This window comes from Sphaeramia orbicularis, chromosome 1 (genome assembly GCF_902148855.1).
Source record: "Sphaeramia orbicularis chromosome 1, fSphaOr1.1, whole genome shotgun sequence".
NCBI classification, from domain to species: Eukaryota; Metazoa; Chordata; class Actinopteri; order Kurtiformes; family Apogonidae; genus Sphaeramia; species Sphaeramia orbicularis.
In genome coordinates this window covers 40,858,493-40,879,073 of record NC_043957.1, presented here as the reverse complement: position 1 = coordinate 40,879,073, position 20,581 = coordinate 40,858,493, and the positions used below count along the sequence as shown (strand labels likewise).

The following is a 20,581-nucleotide window of genomic DNA, read 5'->3' as shown; positions in this document are numbered from 1 at the left end:
AAGACTAGAACAAACATAAGCACATATGGCTCATTAACAAACACCTGTGCAACAGAACAATATAGACAGCTTTAATTACATCATGAACACTTTCACACAAACTTACTGACTATTACAGTAATGACAGAGCTAAAGTTGTCTATCAGTGAGGATTGCAACAAGACATGATACATGATAATACATAATATATATAATTATAAAGTTTCATACATTTAATTTGATTTTCTGGTTTTCCTTACAATTTCTGATCATATTTAATAACAAGTCACAAACCTTTCAAAGGGTTTCTACTATAAGCCTTTGATAGCCAGTACAACCCACAGACTGTGCTTTAGGGATATTTGGTCTAGACTGAATAATCTTACAAAAGTTAAAATTTATAACAGTTGCTTAAAAAAGTGCAAATTTGCATCACCTGAATGCATCAAATGGTAGGGAGAATTCACTAAAACTCTACACATTTGAAGTAGCATCTACTCTAGGAAATGTAATTGTATGAACCACAAAATCCCTATTGTACATTTTCTTCTGTGTTTAAATTTCCATTGTTTACAAATGTTTTAAGTTCTCACATCTGGATGTGCTTTCATAGAATATAAAAGAAACAACATAGATACAGTGTGAAAATCTACAAATTCGCTTTGCACATTGAACAAGTTTCAGCCAAGTGTGATTACAGTGCTTTATTGCTTACATTTGTCAGGGTTATTGCTGTCTGTCCCTATAGTACAGAGGGTTTCTGATATGCTGGTAGGGGGGACAGGGGTCCATATTTGCCCAGACAGTGCAAAGCTTCGTGCCCTATTCCACTGCTTGTGTGTCCACCATATTGTTTTTGTTGGTTTCCTTGGCAACATGAATACTACTGCAACTTTCTTCCTCTGCTCCCTTGGCAAGCTGCAGCCAGTTTTCTCTATTCTTCTTACAACCGTTCAGTAAAGGAGAGCAAGTGTCAAAGAGTCTTGATACAGCCTGAGGAGTGGGGTGATAGAAATGTTAAAATGAGAGCAGGAAACACCAGAATAAGAAAGCACAAAGATATCCTGTATTTCTGTTATCTCTACAAAGACACAAATACACAATAAAAGCAACAATGTCAATGATTTATATAATCTTTGGGGACCCCTATTGGTGATACGTGATAATTGCAGGTTTAGTGTTCTCAACATTTAAGTGTCACTTTTAATGAATGATAAGCAGACTGCCCTCTCTCTTTTCACCCTTATTACCCCATCCCCTGAAGGGAAGCAAGGGGTATTGTTTTTGGATCAGTTTTCCTCTAACAGCAAAACTATTGGTTGAATTCATACTAAATTTGGTTTCTATATTGCCAGTGACCCAAAATAGATCTCATTACATTTTTGGGAAAAGTAAGTCAAAGTTTCAATTTTTTATGAATTTTTTAATTCTTTTTTTTTTTTTTTTGCCCATTTTCTTAAATGGGCAGAATTTCACATGTCTGTAGCAGCAAAATCATTAGCTGATTTCATACCAAATTTGGTTAATAGATTGCCAGAGACCCAGAATACAAGCCATTACCCAGAATGGATCTCAGTACATTTTGGGAACAATAGGTCAAAGTTCAAAATTTTTATGAATTTTTAAAATCTTCCCATTTACTTAGAATGGATGAAATATGTGCAAGGGGAGGGGTTTGTTGTGCCTGGCACCACTTGTTTTTAATTTTTTCCCCCTGTTAAATAAACACTATGGAAGTGGATGTGTCACTGTTTCTGCTAAGAGTCACACATCGCCTACCATGCCAAATTAGATTATATCTGGCTGCACAGTATAACCTCCTCGGGGAGAAAAAATCTTATAATTACTCACTATGAACTAAATCTACTTTGTTGGCTCTTCACATTGGTGAAGTGTGCAGTAAACACTGGGACACACTGTCTGCCTCAGGTCCATGTGACAGCTGCCTCTTACACCGATACATATGCAGTAACAGGTCACTGGTCATTATGATGGAACACATGTTGCCACTGTTCACATATGGTGATGGGTTTGGGTTTTTTTTTGCCACCACAGACACTCAGATCATAAAAATGTAAACACAAGGACTTTCATTTAACTCATAAAGACCCAGTGCTACTTTTATGTCATTTCCCAAATTAATTTTTCTCTCTATTTCAACTTTCATAAGTGATTTATCACCATTAATATAATATTATCCTCTGTATTTTGCATTTTTTCAGTGAAAATCAGGTATTTTTCTGTATTTAATTTGCTGACAATGTGGATGTTCATAAAAGCTCAGACTAAAGTTGAGAATTATTATATCAGAAATGGTGAAAACTGAAGAAAAAGTGACTTTTTCAGCAAAGACATCAACAACTGAATGCAAAACACAGTGTTTCCATCCACTGTCATTGATCCAACTCCATGGTTTTTACTGGTGAATCAATGTTGTAGAAGATGATGGTGTTTCCACGGTAACTACAGAGCCTCTGAACGTCCAAATGGGTCATATCTGATGACCATGAAAAGATGGCAAACTGTATTTTACACCAATTATTTGCATGCAATGATAGTTTTAGTGGTTCAGAAGTAATAAAACATTTTACATCATTAGGTTTTGGCTGCCAGTGGCTGTTTGGGTCTTTATGAGTTATTGTCAGTGAGTCATGAGCTCAATCATAATTGTGTTAACTCATTTGATGACACAGGATAAATTACCAAAAATATATTTAAATGATAATCTTTGAAATAGTAATGATATCATAGCTGTATCACGAAACACACACCCACATATGCAGTAACAATAACACACCTTGTAGAGTGGATAGCAGATCTCATCAATGTATTCAACCTGCATGTATGGAAGTCGTGTGCTATTTTCTCTGTTCATTATGTCCTGGAAAGACAGACAGTGTGAGATGGTAATCAGAAATGTGTCATATGAGACTGGTGTACTTCTTTTGAGACACATGGATATATTGTTAAAGCCTAAAACAGTTTGGACAAAAGTTGACCATCATACCTATCAACGTTGATGTCATTATGTCAACAAAGTGTTTATTTCTCAAACTTTAAAGCACTGGTTTCTCAAAAAAGCTACTTGGAAGCTCTTCATACTTTAACAAAATGTTAAACTCAGGGTTATTCAGAGGAAGATCCAACCTGATCAAGTGTGGGACATCTTCAACTAGGTCAAGCAAACTTTAGGAGTATCTAATATGACTGAAAAAATGACAACTATAACATTAAAACTGTATGGGGAAAGGTTTAGTGTTAGCATATCAAAAACAGTTCATCAAAGGAACAAAATTAGATAATGTTACTGTAGATGTACTGATTATCTTGCTATCTCCACTCTTACGGGTCAGTTGTTGGAGATCTTATGGAAAAAAAAAGCCCTTTGGAACACATTCACAAAGTTTAAAAGCTTGATTTCTACAACACTAACGTAATATTTCTGTTTGGTGAAAAAATACAGAATCATGAAAACTGCATCCACGAACAACAAAAATTAGCTGAAAGAATGTTTGTTGTCTTGTTATGATGAGACTTGATCACAGTTTGCTGCAAACTGGAGGTGGCATTCATTATAGTTCTCTACACATGAAAACCCTTAAATTAACATTGTAATAAATACACACTGACAACAAAAGTCTGCATTATTTGTGCTGGTGAGCTACATGTTTATGTTATTATGGAATAGTTCCATGGTTTTCCCTTATATCAAGCTGTGTTAAAAAAAAAAAGCTGCTAAATTGAATATATGACTGCATTTTTACTATTTGATTCCCTATGATCTGCCAAAATACATTTGAAGGTCAATGAAATACACCCTTTTGTCAGATGATTCCTTGCCAGAAAGACTTACAATAGGTTTGATCTTGAACTCTTCTTTTTCTTTGTCGCCTTGTGCAAAGAACTCCATGGCAACCAGGTTGGCAATCTGTTTTGGAGGAAGAGCAGGGTAAGACCGAGATGTATTCATTATAACTTTTTCTATTTTATTTTATTTTATTTTATTTTTTTTTACTTAAACCCATAAAGACCCAGTGGTACTTTTGTGTCACTTCCCAAATTATTTTTTCTCTCTGGTCAACCTTTAAGTGATTTATCACCATTTATTATAATATTATCTTCTGTGTTTTGCATTTTTAACTGTAAATAATGTATTTTCCTCTACTTACCCCTTTCATGCATGAATTATGAGAACCTTACTCAAGATATTTTTTCAGGGTGTTTTTATTCCTCTTTAGGCATGAAAAAACAATATGATCCAGTTTGTTTGTTTTTTTTCAGGAGATACAAAAATGTCCACTCAGCCGGACACCATGCTTTTAATTTTTTAAGCAACGAAACATGTATTTAAAACTTAATATCAGAAAGTGATATGGAAAACTATGCAATAAAAACATTTTTATCCTGCTTATTAGATCATTTCCCACATTTTAAGATACTCTAATACTAGTTACTATGCACTTCATGGAGATAATATGCAAAAAAAAAAAAAAAATGTTTTGTTTGTTGATTTACACTCAAACATGTTAGTGCAGATCAGGCTTATCAAGAACATAAAATTACAGTAATGGTATGAATGTCAGTGTATGGGATGATGCATTAGTGTCCACTGTGTTGGCTGATATGGAACAAAAACAACAAAACCCATGAATATACAAGAGAACAGCTGGAGAGGAACTGTCCACTGGAGTGACCACTATGCATGAAAGGCTTAATTTACTATATTTAATTTAGATGTTAATAAAAACTCAGAGTAAATTCAAAGGTTATTATATCAAAACAGAGAAAATTGAAGAAAAAGTGATTTTTTCAGTAAATATATCAATAACTGAGTGTAAAAATAAGCATCCTCATCCACTGTCATTTATTGAACACCACGGGTTTTACTGGTGAATCAATATTGTAGAAGATGATGGTGTTTCCATGTTCACTACGGAGCCTCTGAACGTCCAAATGGGTCATATCTGATGACCCTTAAAAGATGACAAACTGCATTTTACACTAATTATTTACATGCATGTCTTTGTTTTTATTTTTAAACCATAAAGACCCAGTGGTATTTTTGTGGCAGTTCCCAAATCAATTTTTCTCTATATTTAACCTTTCTTGAGTGATTTGTCACTCTTTATTACCTCCACCAAGTGTATGGTGGGGGTTACGTTTTTATCCGGGTTTGTCTGTCTGTCTGTTTGTCTGTTAGCAAGATAACTCAAAAAGCTATGGACGGATTTTCATGAAATTTTCAGGAAATGTTGATACTGGCACAAGGAACAATTGATTAAATTTTGGTGGTGATGTCTGTGCTCTCCGAATGCTTTTGTAGTTGTAATATTATCCTCTTTAGTTCTAGTTTTTTTCAGTGTAAATCATGTGTTTTCCCATATTTATTTCACTGATCATGTAGATGTAGAGTAAATTCAAAGGTCATAATATCAAACCAGACAAAACTGAAGAAAAAGTGACTTTTTCAGTAAAATATATCATTAACTGACCATAAACCAAGTGTCTCCAGCCGCTGTCACTTATATAGAATTAGTGGATCATCAGATATGGAACATTTTAGTTCAGTTGGTGGTTTTGGTCGCTGGTGGAGGTTTGTGTCTTTATGGGTTAAATGTGTGTAATGCCTACTCTTTTTTGTTCAGGCCATGGCTTTGAGATAGCGGAGAGGTCACTGGCTGTCATCAACATGGACCTGTGAGGACAAAGACAGAATGCAAATCTTAAAGGTCCATCTGTTGCAACACTCTGTTATAGGTTTTATCATTCTTCCTTTTCATTCTCACCTAAGAAGATCTCTTTGTTTATCAGTCTTCCAATTCACTCTGCTTTTTTTGGTGAGAGCAAAAAACTCTGTCCTTCTCCTGAGATAAAAAAAAAAAACAAGGGCATAAGAGTTCAAGCATGATTCATATAACACTTAACTGGGCACTTCGACATTTTAATTTTTAACGTACTCCATGTAGACGGCAAGGTCAGTGGCGAGGATTGCCCTTTTGACCATGTGCAGTAAAGTTCTGTGGTTCTCAGAGGAGAGACCGCTGAGAATCTGACTTCCCTGGGAGAGGATGAGAAGGACACAGTAAAATGAATGAAGATGTAGATATATATGCACGACAAGGCACAGATGAAAACAAGCTGCTATGAGATGACATTGTTTGTTTACATTTCCAATTAAAATGTGTGTTGATAATAATTATGAAGGTTAAATAATATTTTTCTTGGGGAAATTATCTTAAAGGAGTGAAATTTTACTTTTTTTTTTTACATGGAATTATGCATTTTAAAACATTTCCTTGTAGTCTACATGAGCTGTAAATGCTATGCTTGGGTCTGAATTCTTCATTAATTCAACTCCACAGGTCCATCTTCAACCCTATTTCTGCGTAATGACACCAGGTCATTGTGAGCGCTGGCCCTTTAAATGCAAATGAACCACTTCACACCACACCCCCTCCAGGTTGTTGACTATGCGCCCTGTCCCGTTCAGCCTCTTGTGTTCGTTAATACAACCAACAACTGAACATTTTAGGTAATCGGCTCGAAGTTTGGACATATTTTCAGTTTTTACTCCAACCGCTGCTGCTGATAAACAATTATGTCGTACTCAGAGAAATGTTCATCAGAAGTCTTGACCTTATATGTGCAAATGTTGTGATGTAACTAGTCATAGAAGTAACAAATTAAGAAAAAATTAATATAAAGAAATATAAATGAATATAAAGATAGCTTTGAAGCACCTGGAAGGTTCAAATTCAAACTTTCTGAACTATTAGGGTCCAAATACACAAATAAATATTCCAAAGACTAATAAAGGTGGGTTTTTGCTTTTTTTTTTTTTTTTTTTTAAGTTTTGCTCAGATACAAAAAACATAACAGGCAATATACTCCATACACAGATATAATGACATTGTGTGATACTCAAATATATGTAGGTTTAGAGTACATTAAAAGATGAAACAATGAAAAAAGTGAATAGATGGGAGTTTACAGTGTTGTTAAGGATGAAGAGGCACAGGTTGTAGTGGTGGTTTTCAAGAGAGGGATGGCCGTACAGCTGAGCTAAAGGCTGATGACTCCTGAGAGAGAAACAGAGAGACATCTGTGTTGGCTGGATACAAGGAGAAAAAGATGAAATAATAATAATAATAATAATAATAATAATAATAATAATAATAATAATAATAATAATAATAGAAAATAAAACATTGAATAAAATAACTCATTAACCCATAAAGACCCAAACTGCCAACCAAAACCAACTACTTATCTAAACTGTCCAATACCCAATACCTGTTCATCCACTAATCCTATCAATACATGTAAATAACTGATGTAAAATGCAGTTTTTCATCGTTTCATGGTCATCAGATATGACTTATTTGGATGTTCAGAGGCTCCTTAGTGAACGTGGAAATACTGCCATCTTCTACAACATTAATTCACCAGTAAAACCCATGGAGTTGGATCAATGACAGTGGATGGAGAAACTTGGTTTATGTTCAGTTACTGAGAGATTTGACTAAAAAAAAAGTTGCTTTTTCTTCAGTTTTCTCTGTTTCTAATAGAATATCCCTTAACTATAAGGGTTAACTCCTCAATTAAATATAGGAAAATACATGATTTAAACTAAAAAAAAAAACTAAAATTAAAGAGGGTAATATTACAATACATAGTGAAAAATCACATAGGACAGGTTAAATATAGAGAAAAAATAGTTTGGGAACTGCTACCAGTGTAGCACTGGGTCTTTATGGGTTAAAGAATCCATGCATGTCCAACTTAACTGACTAATCAAGATGAACTACATGAGAAAGTAATGTCACCTTTCTATGTAAGAGTTACTGACTCCTCTGTGGTCAAGATCATGGTTCAGAGTGGCTATCATTAAGGCTAAAATTTCCAGATTGGAAAAAATATCCTGCAATAAAAACAGAAAGGAAGAAATGTAAGAGAGATTTAACAGAAACATAATGAAAAATGTTTTAGTTGACTTGTCACTGCATTGTTAATTTTGATTTAATTTGCCTTTAAAAATGAGCATCAAACACTTTTCCATAAATAGAGATTGATTGGATGAACACAAAACAGAACATAGAGATAATCTGTTAAATTTAGTGGACAGAAGTTGTAGCAAATACGAGTGGTTGTGGTTTCCTCAGAACTGAGGCATGTAAAAAGAGATGATTAAACATTTTTTAACAAATACATTCTAGGTGTAGGTACCACTGCTGGATTAGGGAGACCATAGAAATCAGGAAACGGGCCTGAGGACCATGAACAGGGATGAGGGATCCTAGACCTTATCCCACACCTGGGATGCTGTCCTCTGTGGGATGCCAGGCAGCAGGGGCCATAATCGTCCCCTGTTGCCTGGCAAACCTGGATACAACAGCTGACAATGACACATCACAGTAACACCAAGTGACCCTTCTGAGGAAGGCTATGGGTTGTAGCTGAAACATGTCAAATAAAAAAAATCAACTTTTTTCCATCTGTCGGATAAAAAAGACAAGGAAATCAGTATAAATATAGTCTAGTTTTCTGTCTTTGTTACAGCAAAAGGAGAGCAAAAGAACAATGACATTAGTCCAAATTCCTAACTTTTTATAGTTAAATGCACTGATGAAAATCTTTTTAGACTAATACACAGAGTTTCAGCAGCTGCTAATGTCTCTACACTGCAAAAAGTTCAGCTACAGCAAAGCTACTTAAATTGTCCCTGATTAACAAAAGATTCTTGGAAAGAGGTCAAACTGCTTCTGACATGATTTAAAAAAATCCTGTAGCAGTGATAAATGGTACTCAAATGAGTTTATTGTAAAAAGTGCCCTATAAAACCCCCCGTATAGCAGTTACATGTTGTTGGCTACTCCCCTTCACCAAACACTAAAATAAGACAGCAGCCACATAACAGATTTAAGCTGCTCTGTGATCCTGGTGGAAAGCAGTTTAGAGATTTGGGAGGTCATAAATTAATCCTCTTTCATATAATTAAGAGTGTGTTGCACTGAAAGAACCCTGAGGTCCTTGAATGACTCCTGCATAAACTTTACAACTTATTAACGTTGGAGTGAAACTTTAAAAAGCCCTTGACTATCAAACTATAACACATGCACAAACCATGTATTTGTATGAAAGTTTTCACAGCATGTTTGTTTTCATTCTGAACCGGTCAGTCTTCAAGAGGGTTGCGGTCATACTGGAGCCCAACAAGAGTTGATGGTTTGAATCTCGCTCTCTGCTAGTCATATGCTGTTGCGTAATTGGGCAAGACACTTCACCCACCTTGCCTCCGGTGTCACTCACACCGGTGTATGAATGTGAGAGTGAATGAATAATGGATCAATAATGTAAAGTGCTTTGGATGCCTTGAGAAACCCTATAGAAATCTAATCCATTATTATTATTATTATTATTATTATTATTATTATTATTATTATTATTACCTCTGCCAAGGAGTTTATGCTTTCATCTGGGTTTATTTGTCTGTCTGTCTGTCTGTTTGTTTGTCTGTTTGCAAGATAACTCAAAAAGTTATGGACAGACAAATGGGAAGAGGATTTTGTGTTTAATCAAGAAAAGAACAGCTTTTTAAAGCACATTGTCTGGTGGAGACGTTACACTGAGGATGTATGCTTGTTTTGTTCAGGGTCAGAGGCAGAACTTAAAGCTTTCCATGTCTTCCCTAATAACATTAACCCAAACATTAAGTTGTCATTGGACTACAGTAAAGATAGTATCAATTTCCTGGATCTCACTATTTATAAAGACAATTTAGGGATGTTACACACATCCATTTTCAGAAAACCCACTGACAGAAACACTGTTCTACATGCCAATAGCTTTCATCGCAAATGGCTTAAAGAAAATATCCCTTATGGCCAGTTTCAGAGGGTGCGGAGAATCTGCGACCAAGATGCTGATTTTGTGAGTAAATCAGGGGAGATGTTTGCACGGTTTCAGGCAGGGGGCTACAAGAGCGTACACAGAGCTAAATATCTGGACAGACAGACTTTACTAGAAAGGAATCCCCCTAAACAAACACAAAACAGAACAGTATTTGTCATCACATACAGTACTGAAGTGGACCAAGTTAAAAGAATAATCAATAAAAACTGGGACATCATTCAGAGTGACGAACACCTCAGACAGATATTTCCACAGCCTCCACTCATCACCTTTAGGAGATGTCCTACATTGCAAGACAAACTGGTCCACAGCCATCTCCAACCCAGCACTCCACCATCACGGCTGGGTCAGAAACCTAAAGGTAGTTACAAATGCGGCCACTGCAATCACTGTACAAATGTCATACAGTCTAAAACTTTCATGGACTGTACATCACAAAAACAATACACAATCAATCATTGTATTAACTGTAAAACAACATTCATCATCTACAGACTGGAATGTCCGACCTGCAAAGTGTTCTACATCGGCAGGACAAAAAGATGATAACAGGACAGACTGTCAGAATACAAATATGCAAGAAGAACTGGAAACATAAACTACCCGATGGCAAAACATTACCTGGGACTCCACAACAACAACCCAGCCACATTACAAGCTATTGGCATCGACCACATTCCATCCTCCTTAAGAAAGGGGGACAGGCAAAAGACACTGAACCAACGGGAAGCTTTCCGGATTTTTAAACTCCAAGCCACTGTACCCCCTGGACTGAATGAAGAGTCGGACTTTTCTGTTTTCCTGTAATGTATTACTTGTTTCTTGTTTTAAAGACTTTACACTGGTTTGATCTTAATTTAACAGGGATATGTAAATTTTGCACTGTTTTTTATCCATGTATACTTGTAAATATTTCTATTTGACCTGCAGTGACACCACCTGCTGGCCGTTTACATGTGGACACCCTCTGCAGGCCATTACCTTCATGCCCAGCCGGCAGGTTCCTATTGGTTAGACCCTACTACATAGGAACCTACAGTTTTTCAGGCTCCTGTTTGACTTCCTGACGAAGGCTTGAAGCCAAAATGCGTTGAAGTGTTTTTTTGTGTCTAGATATGACCGTGCCATGGTAATAAAAGCATTTTAATGTGTTTAACCCTTTCATGCATGAATTGTGAGAACCCTAGTCAAGATTTTTTTCTTCAGTGTTTTTTTTCCTCCTTAGGCATGAAAAGAAACAATGTGATCAAGTTTTTCTTTCTGTGGAGTTACAAAAATACCCATGCATTTAATTTTTGAAGAAAAGAAACGTGTGTGAAACCCAATATCAGAAAGTGATATGAAAACAATGAAATAAAAACATCTTTAATGCTGCTAATCTGATGTCTTCTCACATTTTAACGTATTCTAATGCTAGTAATTACTCACTTCATGGAGATAATATGCAAAAAAAACCTTTTGTCTAACAAATAACAATTGATTTACACTAAAACATGTTACTGCAGATCAGGTTTATCAAGAACAGCAAAGTTACTGTAATGGTATGAATGTCAGGGTATGAGATGGTGCGTAAGTGTCCACTGTGTTGGCTGATATGGAACTAAAACAACAAAACCCATGAATATACAAGAGAACAGCTGGAGAAGAACTGTCCACTGTAGTGACTTATGCATGAAAGGGTTAAAGAGAGTGCCTTGGATTTTTCTTCCAGTGTGATAAATAAGTTATGGACAGACTTTGATGAAATTTTCAGGAAATGTTGATATTTGCACAAGGAACAACTGATTAAATTTTGGGGGTGATCAGGGTGGGGGGGGTGCAGATCTGCCTTGGAGGAGGTCTGCACTTTTCTATTTATTATTGCTACCATCAGATGAAGGTGGGGTACACCCTGAACAGTTCGTCACAGGGCTGACTTATAGAGATGAACAACCATTCGCTCTAACATTTACACCTATGGGCCATTCAGATGAACTAATTAACCTAATAAATGCATTTCTTTGGACAGTGGGAGGAAGCTGGATTTCCTGGAGAGAACACCTCCTCAGATTATCTTATATTACCTTACACTCTTTAAAATGATCGTATCTTATTTGACTATGACAGTTTTAATAATGTTTGTGTTGTAAAAGAACGTCCTGCACTCACCCGGAGCTGATCTGTGGCCATGAGCATAGCAAACATGCTTTGTGCAGTGCTCAGTGCATGGTTCCAGTTGTGGTACGGCACATTGTTCCTATAACCACGTTTTACAGTCAGAACCCACTGGCAGAGACTCTGAGGAAGAGCAACACAAAAAGTGATGAAGATGAAAGTAAGATATTTAAACATCAGGAGGAATAAACCAACATTTTTCTCCCCAAAGCATCTCACCTGACTGCTTGACTAAGAAAAATGTGTAAACTGGCCATTTTGGAACTACATAAGCAATGTCAAATTAATAGAAGGTCATTGTTTCCAAGTAATCTCCAAATACACTCATACAGATTAGTAGTAACTAAATATGAGGTGCACTCAGGCTGTAATGATTAATATATAAATTCATTTACACATTTATCCATATTGAGGCAAAACAATCATTCAGCTCTGTGTTATTAACTCACTTACCTTGTAATCAATGTTAAATTCTTGCATTAGGTTGAGTTCCAGGAACATACGAACAGTAGCCTGAGCCGTCACATCCTCTGGAAGACCAAAATCTGAGAAGTAGAAGTCTAATATATTCAGCGAGTCAGAAGAAGGAATATCAGCCTCCTGAAAACAGGGGATCGGACACAGGTCATTAAAAGTTTAATTTTCAGGTATAATATCCAGCTACAGAAAACATGGAGTTTATTTTCATACTCCCAGCCGCAGTGAAGACAGACATACAGATTTAACATGGGTGAGGAGGTTACTATAGCCTTTGTCACCAACAAGCAGTCATACCATTAGTGGTATGTTAAAGCCAGTTAATCTGACCTGTAGAAATAAACTGTGGGTAAATGACTATTGACAGGCTGAGAGAAAAACACTGTGAAGGAGGTTGGATAATGAAAAGAAGTGGGTGACCAAATGAAGTGAGATAAACAGGATTTAAAGCATATTTTACTGATTATGTGATAATAAAGGTTAAAATTACCTGCAGTGCTTGGATTTCCTGTTCTGCAGCAGTGATGTGGTATGCAAGAACCTGTAGGTGACCAAACCCATGCACAATGAGGAATAGTTTGGCAAACAACAGAAGGGGCTATATGTAGTAGCTTTACTTTCAAAGATAAAAAAGTACAATAATCATTAGAGTTTTTAGAATGACAAGCTCTGAAGTTATGTCAAAGATGCCAATGCACACAGAGAAAGTGACAAACCAATAGAACCTAGAAGGACTGCTGTTTTCCCCACTGGACACAGCTCTAAATGAAAAGAATGGTGTTTGATGATGAAACAGCAGCGTTTCCTCTACATGGGTGAGCTTGATTAAGAGACTTATGAAGATATTATATTTTTATGTGACTTTATGCTCAAATGGCAGCATTTACTACACAGCTGAGTTTGATTATGAGGATTATGAAAGTTTGGTTAAAGTTATTACCCCACCCCTGAAGAGGAGGCAAGGAGTATTGTTTTTGATTCGATTTGTTTGTTTCTTTGATGTCAACACTCTAGCAGCAAAACTATCGGTTGAATCATACCAAATTTGGTTTATAGATTCCCAGGGACCCAGAATAGATCTGATTATGTTTTGGGCAAAGTAGGTCAAAGTTTATTTTTTTTAATAAATTAATTTTTTTTCTCCGCTTACATATAATGGACGAAATTTCACATGTCTGTAGCAGAAAAAAACTATTAGTTGAATTCATACCAAATTTGGTTTATAGATTGCCAGTGACCCAAAATAGATTTAATTACATTTTGGGAAAAGTAGGTCAAAGTTATTTTTATTTTTTTTATACATTTTTAAAATATTTTTTCTTCTCCCATTTACTTATAATGGGCAAAATTTGAAATGTCTAGAAAAACATCAAATTTGTTTCAATTTACTTCAAACTTGGCACATATTTAGAGGCAATTGATATGCTAACATCAGCACATGCATAGACTGGATCGATGCCAAAGTAAGTTACAATATGTGCAACAAGTTCATTGTTTGTTGATCCACGGTTCAGACTAAAACTGTGACAGTTCTGATCTTGTTTGGATGAGTGCAAACAGCTCCTTAGTGTAGCTATTAACAACATAAACTGTACAGAAAATGAGGTTGATTTATGATTTTACTGTGGCTGTTTTCTAAAAACATAGCTATGCTAACTGAGCTATAATGTAAACTATCAGCTGAAGCAGTATGGGAAAATTATAAGATACAATTATAAGACATTGTCAAACTGTCAAAATAAGTTTTAATAAGTAATAGTAAATAATAAATAATGAATTTTAACTTTATCAAGAAAATATGAGAATACCATAATACAGATGTGTGTAAACAATGACTTTTTAATTTATTCAGTAAGTAATACAGTTTGTGGACACAGCATGGATTTGTCGGTGGTTTTGGTAGTCATAAGATTTATCCCCTGCTGTTGAGAGTTCAGAATATCAACACTGCATATAAGCCCTTTCATTTAACAGACTCTGAGCTAAATATAAATGAGAGTCATTGACCCACCTCCTGTGTGACTTCTATACTGGCCCTGCGTTCCTCAGTGATCTGCACAGCCTGAGCGTATTGTAGAGCCAGGCCACAATACACCGCGAGGTCCTCCAACAGGCGCTCATCATATCTGTTAAAAGCTTCAATCTCATTTGAATCTCTTGCTCCTTTATTCATCAGCTGGCACACAGCTAAACAAAGAAACATGTAGTTGTGTAAAACAGGATGTGTAAGCATTAAAATATGAATTTCAGCACTTTTTGCACCTGATACCTGGTTTACTTTTTAATTCCAGACTACTATGATATAGCTGACTCAGGTAAAAAACAAAAAAAAATACAACTTACAACTACTTTGTAAATGTGTCAAATGTTTTTAAAAGGAAATATAAAGATTTTCTTTTCTTTTTTATCAGACAGATAGAAAAAGTTGATTTTTACTTTGACATGTTTCAGCTGCAGCCTGTAGCCTTCCTCAGAAAAGTCACTTGATGTTACTGTGACGTGTCACTGTCAGCTGTTTTATCCAGGTTTGACAGACAAAGGGGGACGATTATGCCCCCTACTGCCTATCATCCCACAGAGAACAGCATCCCAGGTGTGGGATAAGATGTAGGATCCCTCATCCCTGTTCATGGTCCTCAGGCCCGTTTCCTGATTTCTATGGTCTCCCTAATCCAGTGGTGGTATTTATTGGTTTCTGAGCAGATAACTGTGTTTTCTTCCCAGTCCATAATGTGATTATACTGACAATGACACGTCACAGTAACATCAAGTGACTCTTCTGAGGAAGGGTACAGGTTGTAGCCGAAACATGTCAAAGTAAAAATCTACTTTTTCGATCTGTCTGATAAAAAAGAACAGGAAATCTTATATTTTCAGTAGACAGTATGAACCTAATTGGAACATAAAAGGAAATCTAGTTATTTTCATCATTACCAAGGCTACAGGCTGCAACATGAAACCAGGAGTAGAACTGAGACAGATGAATAATAACTCATAAATATATAATAACTAATGCTATTCAAGACAGTGACTTACCAATAACATTTTCAGATCTCTCATTTCTGACAGGGCAGCAGATCAGGTTCTTTATTGATTCATGAGAGGTCTGAGATACATTAAGAGTTTCCATGGTGACCAGGGTTTGAAGAGCATATTTTGGATCTAGATCACTGATATTACGTTCCCTGAAAAAATATATGAAACCATGGTTCATGTAAACTAGTAGCAACCTACTGCACTGTAGTTTACAACTCATATCAGAGCAAATACTCTGTAAATAAAGCCTGCTCTGACATTAAGTTTACAACCTTCTGTAGATCTGGCAGGTTGACCCAAGCTCTTCACATTCAAGGTGGATCACTCGAGAGAAAGAAATCTAAAACAAAACAGCCAGAAACAAAAAAACGGAACATTAGGAGGATATATAATTTTGTAAATAAAGACAAATGGGCAATTCATTATTTACCTTGTCCTTAATGTCTGAAGGTTCCTCTTTGGGGATGAAAATGGTGCAGTACTGAGCATGTGTGAAGGGCATGATGGTCGCAGCCATTTTACTGAGTAGAACTTCAAATGAATGGTGCTCCTTCGACAACACTTGCGCCATCTCTATCAAGGCCTGATGCACACATATTCAGAGATAAAACAGGCAGCTTAATGTATTAGCCAGTTTACCAGCAGTGTATAAAAAAAAAAAAAAAAACTGCACGGTAAAGCAACAGAGATTAACCCATAAAGACCCAGTGCTACTTATGTGGCAGTTCCAAAATAGTTTCTTCCCTATATTTAACTTTTCTTAAGTGATTTATTACTATTTATTATAATATTATCCTCTGTATTTTGTGGGTTTTTTTTTTACAGTAAATATCAGGTATTTTCCTGTATTTAATTTACTGATAATGTAGATGTCCATAAAAGCTCAGATTAGTTGAGGATTATTATATCAACAGAAACAGAGAAAATGAAGAAAAAGTGACTTTTTCAGTAAAATATATCACTAACTCAACATATGCTAAGTGAGTCCATTCACTGTCATTTATTGAACTCGATGGGTTTTACCGGTGAATCAATGTTGTAGAAGATAACAGCATTTCCTTGTTCACTATAGAGCCTCTGAACATCCAAATGGGTCATATCTGATGACCATGAAAAGATGACAAACTGCATTTTATATCAATTATTTACATGTATTGATAGGATAAGTGGATCAACCGGTATTGAACATTTTAGATCAATAGATGGTTCTGTTCACCAGTGGCTGTTTGGATCTTTATGAATTCAGGATAAACACAAAACCCTGAATCAGACACCTAAACATAAAGTGAAATTACCAGTAAACTGGGTTTCAGAATTTCCTATCATGGTGTTACCTGACTGCGTTTAGCCTCTTGTCTTGAGCTTTCGTACAGCTGGATGTTGTCCAGGACCATCCCCAAGACATCCATGTGATTTAAGAGGACCTGGCCAATTAGAGTGACGTCAAATTACCCACGGACGTCCAAGGATTAGTGACATATGGTTCACAGAGTAATTACTTTTATGGATATCACAATGCTCAGTATATTTAAATTCATTTTATATTTAGATAGAACATGAGCTAATTATTTATATGTTGTATATGTGTATAAATCAAGCAGCGGCTCGACCACTAGATGAGATTTAAAACATTTGTTGTCTACTTATAATCTTAATTTACAGACTCAGATTCCCCTTACCTTCTCGTCCATACTGGTAAACGCAGACACCAATCCATCACCACTACTTCTCTTATTGATCATTGCGACTACGCCTATCATCTGTCCACAAAAACAAGACCGTTATGTTACTATCTACCTTGTGTTGTTGTATATAACCTCAGCTACTATATAGCACAAGGTGTGTGTAAAAAACTAAAAAAAGATTTAAAAACGTAATAGATGCTGGAAAAATTACATATTTCCTGTAATACTTCAATAGATTACATTACAAAATAAGCAATAAAACCTTACCTCTCCCCTATGGTTCTTGATGGGGACACTCAAAACAGTCCTAATGTTAAAATTTGATGAGAGATCATCATCCGAATCATATCTGGAGTCCTAAGGATGGAAATATATGACTATTACTATTAGGATGGGTAAAATGCAGTCCCAATTTAGAATAGAATAGAATAAAGCAAGTTAACCTTTAACCTTTACACACTGTATGTAATGTGTTTACTGCGTGCCATATCAGTCTTACACAGAAAACTACAGAGAAAACATTTGTGTGATATGGTATTTTGTATTAAGTCCTGTTATGACAGCAATAGACTCAAATGTAGGGACATCCAACCAGGAATACCCACATTTCTCAGTAACCTCTGTGCCCCACAAGTTAGTAGGAACTACCCATCCACACCCACACAGACTATGGATTACCTGCCAACACTGCCAAGGGCTGGCAATGATTAAGCACACTGGTAGTAAGGAAAAGGATGGGGTGGTTTGGGAAGAACCTCTAAGCGCTTTAGCTGTGCTGGCTGCCATCTTTGTGTAGGTGTGTGCATGTGTGTAATGGAAAGGCATACTACGGTGTCTGGCTCAATACTCAAAGGTTAATCAGTGGAAGGCGACTCTAAAAGGATTAAAAACAGGTGCATCCTTTGGGCTTCCCTCACACTCCCCCACACTCTATAAAATAAGGATGTCATCTTCTAAAAACAGGTTATCAGGAAATGAGTGACTAATTTAGTAACCAGACGTCATTGCTCCGTTAAAGAGCCCCCAGCTCTTTCCTGTGATGACCTAACAGAATATCAAATGAAGCCTTTTGCCTGTTGTGTCTAGAGAAGGGCTATTTACAAAATGCACCATGAAAACATTTAACTGCTGTTCCAGATTTACCTCAGAAATATTTCTGATGTTCACTGGTGCCCCTGTAGCAAACACACATCCCATGATGGTCTTCATCATCTCCAGATGTGCATTACAGCAAAGGTCATGGTCGCTTAAGCATCCTATGGATGTTGGGCCAATCACCTTCTCCAACGTAACTCTTCCACCACTGTCCTTTTTTGCCAGAGACAGGGAGCCACCCTCGGCAGTGAGCAGCTCCCCAATGTGCAAAATACCCCCCTGGCAAAGCTCTGCCACTGAACCCATCCCACTGAGGCCTCCTCTGAGGAGCTCCATCATCCATGTGCAGCCCTCACCCTGGCCACACACTGGGATGTTGGTACCAGCTGGAGGAGGAGGAGAGTGGGGCAAGTCTGGAGAGCCTGGGCAAATGGGAGAGAGGGGTAGACATGGAGAAAAAGAAGAACGAGGAGAGCAGGGGGAGTGACGGCCCAGTAGATCTGGACTGCAGCGATCCATCCACTCAGGGGCACTGAGATTGGAAGCGAAGGGTTTGAGCTTGTCCCTTAGTGTGGAAATATTCAGATGAGAGGTAGTGAGTGGAGAGGAGGCTCTGCGATGGAGAGACTGTTCAGAGTAGTCCGAGCTGCTCCTGGGAATCCTGGGGAGCAATGGAGACATCTCTGATGGAGGACCACTGACTCTGAAGTAAAACACAACACAACAGTCATGTTCTACATATGAATGGATTCACTGTAATATTTTCAAGGTAATTATTCTGACAAAACTGCTACAATTCTGTACATGTAGGTTGATCTGACCCAGTATAAGCAATCATTCAATGCTGTTTAAACTGACAGGAGTAGTCGTGTCAGATCTTACGCTGAAGCTCTGCGTAAAAAGTACGTCCTGGTGAAGTCGGAGTGGTCATCCAGCCATGCCTCCACTTGCTCGCTCTTCATGCTGTCCCCAAACCGGCGGTGTGCCTTGGACCGTGGACTCCACAGTGGGCAGAAGAACCAGCTCATGCCTTTCACCATCGGAGGCTCAGTCTCCGTCTGTGTGCGGAAACAGTCCTCTGTCCCGGCTGCAGAGGAGGACTCCCCGGGTGCGCTGCCAGGCTCCATGGACTCCAGCGCATCCGAGTGGAGGCAGGGCATCCCCCCGCTCAAGCAAAGCGAATAAATATCGATTCAAGTCCGTTATTTTTTGCGCCTGATGAGTTATGTAGGTGAAGTACCACCTACCGGCTGAAATAAGAGAGGAGAGTGGAAGAGCGACTGCGTCAAGGTAATCCTCTGATCTTTATTTAGCCGGAGGTTTTTATTCGTTAGAGGGAGCCCACTTTCACTGAGTTTATTTCAGTTAGAAAGGGTTGTGTAGGGGCTGAAGGATGGAAATGGCGCTGATTAGGCACTAGCATTTGCCATTAAAATGAGGAAATATGGAAAGTTTTTTTTGTGTCAGTTGGAATCTGCTCATTAACAAAGAATGACCCTATTTTTAATTTATAACAGTTAATAGTTGAAGTCATTTAACATTCACTGTTTACTATTTATTTTTATTTAGACATTTCTACACGTCATCTGGACGCTGTCATAACTTTGTTTATAAACAAAGCATCATCATAAAAATGACTTTTAGATAAGATAAGATAAGATAAGTTAAGATGAGAAAAGATAAGATACGATAAGACTTTATTGATCCCACCGTGGGGACAAAACACATTTTTAAACTGTTATTATTTTTTATTGACATAATAAGCAATGTACTATAGATGTACTATATGTGATGTACTATATGACGTACTATATGGTCTATAATAAGGGTAATCAGATTTAGTAGCTTTCTATACTGTTACTTAGTCTCATAAGTTAGAATATGCAGGACTGTAGACTTCTGTTAAAGCAGCAACTGACTCAAGTTTGAAATTGTATTCAATAATGAAGAGAACTCTTGGGGTATCTATCTATCTATCTATCTATCTATCTATCTATCTATCTATCTATCTATCTATCTATCTATCTATCTATCTATCTATCTATCTATCTATCTATCTATCTATCTATCTATCTATCTATCTATCTATCTATCTATCTATCTATCTATCTTTTATTTCAGTTAACTTCATGGGCAAACCAGTAAATTAATTGCATAATAACATATAAATAATGAAAATTCCTAATTTCATTAGTACAAAAAAAAGTTATATTACAGTATGACAGTCTCTTCTGTTACAAACT

General features: G+C 36.8%; 1 protein-coding gene across 1 annotated transcript; it reads right to left on the bottom strand.

Moving 5' to 3' along the window:
• Nucleotides 1-16: 16 nt before the first annotated feature.
• On the bottom strand, nucleotides 17-19,608 carry pde5aa (phosphodiesterase 5A, cGMP-specific, a). The gene is made up of 20 exons (XM_030147614.1): nucleotides 19,221-19,608; nucleotides 18,387-19,041; nucleotides 17,511-17,600; nucleotides 17,238-17,318; nucleotides 16,893-16,982; nucleotides 15,989-16,141; nucleotides 15,831-15,898; nucleotides 15,559-15,707; nucleotides 14,534-14,709; nucleotides 13,013-13,063; nucleotides 12,499-12,645; nucleotides 12,040-12,168; nucleotides 7,806-7,900; nucleotides 6,971-7,058; nucleotides 5,937-6,037; nucleotides 5,766-5,843; nucleotides 5,611-5,674; nucleotides 3,833-3,907; nucleotides 2,777-2,860; nucleotides 17-972 (listed from the first exon to the last, which is right to left on the bottom strand). Exons 1-20 carry the CDS (start codon nucleotides 19,496-19,498, stop codon nucleotides 802-804), a joined length of 2,823 nt encoding a protein of 940 aa, XP_030003474.1. The 5' UTR covers nucleotides 19,499-19,608; the 3' UTR covers nucleotides 17-801.
• Between the last annotated feature and the right edge of the window lie 973 nt (nucleotides 19,609-20,581).